This window comes from Babylonia areolata, chromosome 14, assembly GCF_041734735.1.
Source record: "Babylonia areolata isolate BAREFJ2019XMU chromosome 14, ASM4173473v1, whole genome shotgun sequence".
In the NCBI taxonomy this organism is placed as follows: domain Eukaryota; kingdom Metazoa; phylum Mollusca; class Gastropoda; order Neogastropoda; family Buccinidae; genus Babylonia; species Babylonia areolata.
The window spans coordinates 7,049,296-7,059,395 of NC_134889.1; the positions used below are offsets into that span (position 1 = coordinate 7,049,296).

Genomic DNA, 10,100 nt, shown 5'->3' on the forward strand with positions numbered 1-10,100 from the left:
CTGGTGATGATGTGCTCCAGTAGCTTACATACCACACTGGTAAGGGAGACTGGCCGGTAGTTAGAGGGGTAGTACTGTTCCCCTTTTTTGAAGATTGGAGTGACATATGCTGTTCGCCAGTCTTCTGGAACTATGCCTGTGGAAAGGGATGACTGGAACAGTGTAGTCAAGCCAGGTGTCAGTTCGGCAGTGAGCTCCTTCAGCACCCTAGGGCGTATTCCGTCTGGACCACAGGCCTTGTGAGGGTTGAGGTTCTTTAACAGGGCTAGCACTCCACTTTTAGTTACTGTTATGTTGTCCATAACTGGGAGATCATGACTGGGCATTCCTGTCTTCTGCTGGAATTCTTCTTCAGTGTACTGGTCGCCGCTGCCAAATACAGGCTGGAATTGTTGGTTGAGGACTTCCGCCTGTTCTTTTGGGACGGATGTCATGTGTTCGTTCTTCTTGAGGGAAGCAACACCTACATTAGCCGACTTGTGATGTTCAATATAACTCCAAAAGCGCTTGTTCTTATTAGCCTGGCCGGGTGTGCCCTCCTCCATGAAGATGCCATTCAAGTACCGCCAGGAGGCTTGACGGAGCTGCCGCTGTACAGTCCGGCGTTGGGTCTTCAGCCCTTAGTTCCGCTGATCCTGTCTTTATCATTCTCTTATAGGTTCTGTCTCTCCTGTGGATTAGTTTCCTGATCTCTGCATTGACCCGTGGTTGGTTGTGCTTAGCTCTTGCTGTCCTGTGTGGAACATGATCCCTAACTGCGTCTGTCATGGTGGTCTTGAACATCCCCCACAGGTCTTCTGTTGTAGCCATGTCTTGTGCCTCTTGCATTCTGGAGCTAAGGTCCGCTGCTGCTTTCTTCAGGCTATCCCAGTCTGCTTTGGAGTGCAGAGGGATGTCCCGTGGTGTCTGCTGCTTCTTTACCGTATTGACGTTAAACTCGCAGTTGGGAGTACTCTGGTCTGACAGGCCAGGAACCACTTCAGCCCGTGGGACCAGTTGTGGGCAGGTCGTCAGGTTTCTAACCTTGTTGGCTCCAGTACCATCTGTTCCAGGCCGTTGTCGTTGATGATGTCCACTAATCTCTGGTGGAAGTCAGGGTAGGGGTCAGTTGTTTCACGCCATACATTTTTCTAGTCTTCTGTCTCTCTCCGTCTCCCACTTTCCCCGTCTGTTTTTCTCTCTCCCTCTCTCTCCAGCCCCCCCCCCCCCCCTCTCTGTGTTTCCATCCCTCTCTGTCTCTTTCTGACCAAGGATTGGCGCTGATTAATTTTCAATATCTTTGTGTGTGTGTGTGTCTGTATGTGTGTGTGTGTGTGTGAGACCGATGGTAGACACTATATAAATATAAGTACCAATGTCTCTGTCCCTCCCTTCACCCCCCCCCCCCCTCTCTCTCTCTCTCCACGATGTAAAAAAATGAAAACATTATTGTTGACTTTATTCAGACATTAACCATGACATCGTTATGCAATACATATCAAAAGTTTATGGACTCGAAACACGCACGCACGCGCGCGCGCGCGCACACACACACACACACACACACACCTGCTGAATCACCACAATGCCTTTGTTCATAACAAAATTGACACATGGAAGTTCGCAACAACTCTTTGTTATATTGTTTTACTCTCGGAAAGTTTTGTTCGTTTTTTTTCCTTAAATTTAAAAAAAAATTTTTTTTTATATGTTTGGTTTTTTGTTTCGTGTGTGTGTGTGTGTGTGTGTGTGTGTGTGTGTGTGTGCTCGTGGGCGCGCCATGTATGCATGTTTTTCTATCCTGTCACTTTTTCTCTGACTTGACTGAAAAAAAAAGTGTAATCGATACAGTGAAAACATATAAATTCAGTCAGTCTCCCAACTTTCATTCTAAGGCATATGTAAAACGTTCGTTTGTTTTTAAGCATGGTTCATAACGCAATGCATGGACATATTAAAAAAAAATTGTGGGATTTTTTTTAATCAGTCAATTGTTCGCCCGTAAACACACGTGAGATCTTGAATTGTTATCGAGATAAAAAGTATACATCAACAATCCTGAAATTTACACGATGTTCAGCACATTCGTATTGTAGTGCTAGCAGTAAGAGTAGCAGGAGAAGTAGTAGTCTCAGTCGTTAGTCGTTGTAGGTGGTAGTAGTAGTTTTGGTGGTGGTAGGAGAAGGATCCGTAGAAGTAGTAGTAGGATCAGTAATATTAGTAGTCGGACCAGTAGTAGTTGTAATAGGTTCAGTAGTAGTAGTAGTAGTAATAATAATGTACATTTATAGAGCGCCATTTCTAAGAGCTCAGGGCGCTTTACATGAAAGAAAAATATTATAAGTTGAATAAAACATTCATGACCACTCTTTCTCAAAACTCCCTCCCCCCTCAGTCCCCCCTAATCCCCCCCACTCCCCCTCCCACTCTACATACATCCAAAGTGAGCTGACATGGGTGGTGTTGGAGAACGAGGAAGCTGAGAGGGCTTATAGATAGGTTTTTAAAAGATGAGTTCTTAGTGATGAGCGAAAAGCAGAAATATAATCAGATGCACGGATATGATGAGGAAGGTTGTTCCAGATGTGAGGAGGCAGCAAAGAAGAAAGAAAGAAAGTTCAACTTAGGTTCTTGTATTGACACGAGAAAGTTGGATCCGTAGTAATAGTTGGTTGTAATAACGGTAGTTATAAATTTTGTTGACGGTGTTTGACCGTTGCCCGCGAGGTAGCCACATCGTAGGCACGACAGCTATTGCGACAAGCGGCAAGCTCGGTAGTTTTCCAACAGCCACGATGGACTTATAGTAGTTGTAGTAGTAGCAGCAGCAGCGGTAGTAGTAGTAGTAGCTGAGGCTAATATTTTGGACCTCTCGGTCCTGTACGTCCCTTCTTGTTACATAATGTCTCATTGGTTTGCTTTGCACGCCTTCTCTAATTTCCTTTTCTCGTCAATGAAAATAAAATCCTACTCGTCAAAATCTTGAAAATTCTGTTGCATTTTGGGATCATTGTCGAGCAGATTTTTTAAACTTAGGATTTTTGTGCAGTTTTAATGTCAGTGTTCAGGCTGTGACTGATGATGCCTCGCGACTTTTCTACTCCGGGCCGAACAGTAGCTGAGTCTCCTCCTTGTAGTATTGGTAGTTGTAGTTTTTGGCCAGGAGGGAGCGGTTGACTAGCGGGAGTACCCCGGACATGAACTGACAGTCCCTAGGCGTCACGCGAAAGGCCTCGTTCCACAAGGAAGCCTTCACGCGGAGGTCCCTTTTCTCGGGCGCCTTCTCGCAGAACACCTGCACCGCCTCGCGCGTTTTTCGGAACTGCGCCAGCTCGCTGTAGAATCCGTACTGGGTCTGCTCACTGATTCTCTTAAAGAGGATCGCCTCGAAGCGCGCGTACAGTGCGTAGTCTGGGTACTGGAATTTTCTGTGGCGGTGTCGCTGGGTCTCGTTGAAGGTGTACCTGTTGGAGGGAAGGTGGCGGAGTGGTTAAGGTGCTTATCTTGCCAGTGTCTTGACTGTGAGGCTCTGGGTTCGAATCCCGGTCCCAGCCCCCGAAAACGGAGTATGGCTGTCTACATGGCGGGGTACTAAAAACCAGTCATACACGTAAAATTTGCCCACTCGTGTACATACGAGTGAACGTGGGAGTTGCAGCCCACGAAGGAAGGAGAGGAATCCCGCTATTGCTCCCTTTACCCAAGTTTGACTGGAAGAATCAAACTGGGCGTCTAGTCATTCGGATGAGGCAGTAAACCGAGGTCCCGTGTGCAGCACGCACTTGGCGCACAAGAAAAGAACCCATGGCAACAAAATGTGTTGTCTTCTGGCAAAATTATGTAGAATAAATCCACTTTGATGGGTATACAAATATATAGGCATCCACTCAAAGCCTGACTAAGCGCGTTGGGTTATGCTGCTGGTCAGGCATCCGCTTAAAGGATGTGGTGTAGCGTATATGTATTTGTCCAAATGAAATAACGCCTCATTGAGAAATTGAAACAAACTCACACATTTGGCTAAAATCTCTAGACGAAATCCACTTTCATAGGCACACACACACACACACACACACACACACACGTATATATATATATATATATATATATATATATATATGCACTCAGTTCAGTTCAATTCAAAAACGGAAAATTCTCTCAATGCCTTATCAAGCCTGTTGCATTATGCTGTTGTAACACCTTGCAGATGTGGTGTGGCGTATATGGATGTGTACGAACCCAGTGACGCCTCCTTGAGAAATTGAAGCAAAACGCACCTGCTGAGCATTTGGAAGTTGCCTTTAGAAACTGAAACCGAAACTGAAACATACCTGTTAAGCATCTCGATAAGAAACCGAAACTACAACGGACCTGTTGAGCATTTGGAAGTGGCCTTAACAAACCGAAACTGAAACGTACCTGTTGATAATCTCGATAAGAAACCGAAACAAACATACCTGTTGAGCATTTGGAAGTGGCCTTAACAAACCGAAACTGAAACGTACCTGTTGATAATCTCGATAAGACACCGAAACAAACATACCTGTTGAGCATTTGGAAGTGGCCTTAACAAACCGAAACTGAAACGTACCTGTTGATAATCTCGATAAGACACCGAAACAAACATACCTGTTGAGCATTTGGAAGTGGCCTTAACAAACCGAAACTGAAACGTACCTGTTGATAATCTCGATAAGAAACCGAAACAAACATACCTGTTGAGCATTTGGAAGTGGCCTTAACAAACCGAAACTGAAACGTACCTGTTGATAATCTCGATAAGAAACCGAAACAAACATACCTGTTGAGCATTTGGAAGTGGCCTTAACAAACCGAAACTGAAACGTACCTGTTGATAATCTCGATAAGAAACCGAAAAAAACATACCTGTTGAGCATTTGGAAGTGGCCTTAACAAACCGAAACTGAAACGTACCTGTTGATAATCTCGATAAGAAACCGAAACAAACATACCTGTTGAGCATTTGGAAGTGGCCTTAACAAACCGAAACTGAAACGTACCTGTTGATAATCTCGATAAGAAACCGAAACAAACATACCTGTTGAGCATTTGGACGTGGCCTTAACAAACCGAAACTGAAACGTACCTGTTGATAATCTCGATAAGAAACCGAAACAAACATACCTGTTGAGCATTTGGAAGTGGCCTTAACAAACCGAAACTGAAACGTACCTGTTGATAATCTCGATAAGAAACCGAAACAAACATACCTGTTGAGCATTTGGACGTGGCCTTAACAAACCGAAACTGAAACGTACCTGTTGATAATCTCGATAAGAAACCGAAACAAACATACCTGTTGAGCATTTGGAAGTGGCCTTAACAAACCGAAACTGAAACGTACCTGTTGATAATCTCGATAAGAAACCGAAACAAACATACCTGTTGAGCATTTGGAAGTGGCCTTAACAAACCGAAACTGAAACGTACCTGTTGATAATCTTGATAAGAAACCGAAACAGACATACCTGTTGAGCATTTGGAAGTGGCCTTTACAAACCTAAACTGAAACGTACCTGTTGAGCATCTCGATAAGAAACCTAAACTTAACGTACCTGTTGAGCATCTGGAAGTCGCCTTGAGAAACCAAAACCAAAACTCACCTGTTAAGCATTTCGAAGTCGCTGACCTGCAGGTACAGCACGTCCCTCAGACTCCAGCGGGCCAGGCGGCGGAGGAGGACCAGCGACTCGTCGAACTTCTCAGCCACCATGACCAGGTGGAACGTGCTCTCCAGGTACTGCAGGTAGCGCTCCACGGCCGCGTTGTCTTTCCACTGAGCCACCTCCAGGCCGAAGTCGAAGCTCATCCGGTTGTTGGTGAAGGAGCGGCTGGGGTCCGGGTGCTCCCATTTCTCGGGCTCCGACAGGTAGGTGGCCACGGGGAAAGGGCCCGGGATCTTGCGCAGGTAGTTTTTTGAGTCGGGCAGGACGCGGGTGTACTTGTGGAAGGCGGCCAGGAACTGGTGAAAGGGGTGGCGGACGATGCCCACGAAGAGCGTGTCTGCGGGCAGAACGGCGTCCACGAAGGTTTTGTTGAAGACTAGGTAGTCGCAGATAATGTGGCTGTTGCGGCTGCTCCTAGTGTCCCTGTTGTGCCAGTAGTTCTTGCTGCTGAAGGAGAAGCCCAGCCCTTTCCTGGGCAGGAGCACGGTCAGGTTGTTCCTATGGGCGAAGAGCAGGAGGACGTTGCGGACGATGGAGCCCCCGGCTTTGTGCGTGTTGAGGAAGAAGACGTGCTGCCTGGGCTGAAGGTTTACCAGCTGTTCCAAGGAAGCTAGAGAGTCCAGGCTCGTGTCGCCGTCTGGAAGCTTATTCCACAGGTCCCTGATGCCCCTGGTGCCGGTGATGGTCGCCGCTCCGGATCTCTCCAGGCGCTCCATTGTCACCATCCAGGTGGCAGCGCAGCACATGAGGATCATCACGAACGCCAGCTTCTGTTTCATGAGGTAGCCCGGGGCTGTGCTGTTTTGAGTGGAAGATAGTGAAAGGTTAGTGACAAGGGTCGTCGTGTTTGAGGGCTGTTTTGAGGGGATGACAGTCAGTTTCAGTTTCAGTAGCTCAAGGAGGCGTCACTGCGTTCGGACAAATCCATATACGCTACACCACATCTGCCAAGCAGATGCCTGACCAGCAGCGTAACCCAACACGCTTAGTCAGTGGTTAGGGACAAGGGTCGTGTTGTTTGAGGGCTGTTTTGAGGGGAAGATAGTGAATGGTCAGTGACAAGGGTCGTGTTGTTTGAGGGCTTTTTTGAGGGGAAGATAGTGAATGGTCAGTGACAAGGGTCGTGTTGTTTGAGGGCTTTTTTGAGGGGAAGATAGTGAATGGTCAGTGACAAGGGTCGTGTTGTTTGAGGGGATGACAGTCAGTGGCTAGAGACAAGGGTCGTGTTGTTTTGAGGGCTGCTTTGAGGGGGAGACAGTCAGTGGCTAGAGACAAGGGTCGTGTTGTTTTGAGGGCTGTTTTGATGGGGAGACAGTGGTTAGTGACAAGGGTCGTGTTGTTTTGAGGGCTGTTTTGAGGGGGAGACAGTCAGTGGTTAGTGACAAGGGTCGTGTTGTTTTGAGGGCTGTTTTGAGGGGGAGACAGTCAGTGGTTAGTGACAAGGGTCGTGTTGTTTTGAGGGCTGTTTTGAGGGGATGACAGTCAGTGGTTAGGGACAAAGGCTGTGTTGTTTTGAGGGTTGTGTTGAGGGGAAGACAGTCGACGGTTATTGACAAGGTCCATGTTTTGAGGGTTGATTTGAGGGGAAGACAGTCGATGGTTAGTGACAAGGGTCGTGTTGTTTTGAGGGCTGTTTTGAGGGGATGACAGTCAGTGGTTAGGGACAAAGGCTGTGTTGTTTTGAGGGTTGTGTTGAGGGGAAGACAGTCGACGGTTATTGACAAGGTCCATGTTTTGAGGGCTGATTTGAGGGGAAGACAGTCGATGGTTAGTGACAAGGTCCGCGTTGTTTTGAGGAGAAAACAGTTGATGGTTAATAACATGGGCTGTGTTTTGAGGGCTGTTTTGAGAATTTGATGGTTAGAGACAAGGGTCATGTTGGTTTGAGGTGAAGTGAACTGTACGGGTCGGGGTGAATGTGTGGTTAGCGGTTATGGTTTGTGCGTTTGGTGATGTGCTTGTTTCATTTCTGTATCTCTCTCTCTCTCTCTCATACATGCACACACACACGCACGTGTGCCAGCACACGCGTACACATACAGACGTGCGCACACACACATACATCGTACACACGCGCACACACAGACATACACAAGCGCTCACACACATACATACACACCGTCACACACGCATGCATGCACACCACATACACAGGCACGCACACAAGAGTTGTGCCGCTCTCCTCCCCTCTCCCTCACATTTTTTTCCCCGTCTAATATCACCTAGGAATGGAAAATACAGAACTGAAGACTGCTACTTCAGAGCAAGACAATATTACATGGGAGAGCCTTTGTAATGTAATGATAGAGTTGGTCGGTAAAGGCTGTCTGATTCTGTTCTGCGTACATATAGTAAACATTTTCACAACTCAGATTTTCCGATAAAGAGAGAACATTAACATTGGTTAGTGGACCTGGAGTGAAGCGTAAAACGACAGAACCAAGAATATTATTATAGTCTATTTAGCCTCCTGCCATCACCCCCCCCCCCCCCCCAAACCCCCTCCAACTGTCGTGATCTCGTTTGCTCCAAAAATTTCCACTTGTATCGCCTGCGACGCCATTTTCGATACGTATGCTGATCAGCTTGTCGTGTGGGGTCCTGAACTCGCAGTGTGTTATTCCGGAATATCATAAAGAAACTTTCCTTGACACGATCGGAATGCCCGGTGCAGCTGCGATTATTATGCTACCCCATGAGGAAAACGTGGAAAAATGTTTAATTGTCGACACCGCTATAGCGTTCCATCGTCCGGAGTGAGATTTAAGCGTGTCCCCAAATGTGTTCAGTTTCCTTTTGCACAAACTCGGTATGAGTTGGTGAATGTGTGTGTGTGTGTGTGTGTGTGTGTGTGTGTGTGTGTGTGCGTGCGTGCGCGCGCATGCTTGTGTGAGCTTAAGTCAAAGCGGAAGTTCTATTTTAAGATGGTAAATCGAATAAAAAACAAGTTTTTCTGCATCACGCCCTCTGCAAAGAAAATGGTGGGTTAAACAGCGTGTATATGAGAAAAGTGGGACAATGGAATTCACAAATGCGCATGTTCGTGCACGAAGACACTACACCCAATACACATCAAACTTCCTCATTAAATTATATCAGTCAACCGTGTGTGTGTGTGTGTGTGTGTGTGTGGTGTGTGTGGTGTGCGTGCGTGTGTGGTTGTGTGTGTGTGTGTGTGTGAGATAAAGCAGGCTATTATGTATTCAAAAGAAGAGACGCATGAAAATGAATACGTCGCGTTAATGGCCTGTTTCATCCGGCTGGCTGACTGACTGTTGTTTGCAATAGGTGTCTGATGCATTTCTATGGACTGCATAACTTTCCTGTATTTATTGTGGTTAGTGTAGTGTAGTGTAGTGTAGTGTTGTAGTATGGTGTGGTTTAGTTGCAACAGGCGCCCGAAGCATTTCTATGGACTGCATAACTTTCCTGTATTTATTGTGGTGTTGTGTAGTGTAGTGTTGTAGTATGGTGTGGTTTAGTTGCAACAGGCGCCTGAAGCATTTCTATAGACTGCATAACTTTCCTGTATTTATTGTAGTGTAGTGTAGTGTAGTGTAGTGTTGTAGTATGGTGTGGTTTAGTTGCAACAGGCGCCCGAAGCATTTCTATAGACTGCATAACTTTCCTGTATTTATTGTGGTGTAGTGTAGTGTAGTGATGTTGTGTAGTTAAGTTGCAATAGGTGCCTGAGGCATTTCTATGGACTGCATGTTTTTCCTGTATTTATTGTGGCGTAGTGTAGTGTAGTGTAGTGTTGTAGTGTAGTTTAGTTGCAATAGGTGCCTGGGGCATTTCTACGGACTGCATATTTTTCCTGTATTTATTGTGTAGTGTGGTGTGGTGTCGTGTGGTGTGGTGTGGTGTCGTGTCGTGTCGTGTCGTGTCGTGTCGTGTAGTTGCAATAGGCGCCTGAAGCATTTCTATGGACTGCATAACTTTCCTGTATTTGTTGTGTTGTAGTGTAGTGTAATGTAGCGTAGTGTAGTTTAGTTGCAATAGGTGCTGAAGCATTTCTGTGGACTGCAGAACTTTCCTGTATTTATTGTGGTGTAGTGTAGTGTAGTGATGTTGTGTAGTTAAGTTGCAATAGGTGCCTGAGGCATTTCTATGGACTGCATGTTTTTCCTGTATTTATTGTGGTGTAGTGTAGTGTTGTAATGTAGTGTAGTGTTGTTGCAGTGTAGTGTAGTGTAGTTGCAATAGGTGCCTGAAGCATTTCTATGGACTGCATAACTTTCCTGTATTTATTGTTGTGTAGTGTAGGCCCAACACTCGGCTTATATCACAGATTGACATAAGTTTACATTTTAGGCCAACAGCAAAGTGAGAGCTGTATTATCAATGGTTTCTCCAGTCAATGGGAAACCATTTACGGCTTAGTCTTTTGTGAAGGACTATGACTCTCAAACTAGGAGGCAAAATTGCACTGGC

At 46.1% G+C, this 10,100-nt stretch overlaps 1 protein-coding gene across 1 annotated transcript in view; it reads right to left on the bottom strand.

Annotated features, from left to right (window-relative positions):
• Positions 1 to 1,712: 1,712 nt before the first annotated feature.
• LOC143289783 (galactose-3-O-sulfotransferase 3-like) overlaps positions 1,713 to 10,100 on the bottom strand; it is a 13,808-nt gene continuing 5,420 nt past the window's right edge. The window contains exons 2-3 of the mRNA XM_076598914.1: positions 5,604 to 6,464; positions 1,713 to 3,443 (exon numbers count right to left, since the gene is read on the bottom strand). Coding sequence (XP_076455029.1) covers positions 3,077 to 3,443; positions 5,604 to 6,464 — 1,228 coding nt within the window. The 3' untranslated portion in view covers positions 1,713 to 3,076. The remainder of the gene's footprint in view (positions 3,444 to 5,603; positions 6,465 to 10,100) is intronic.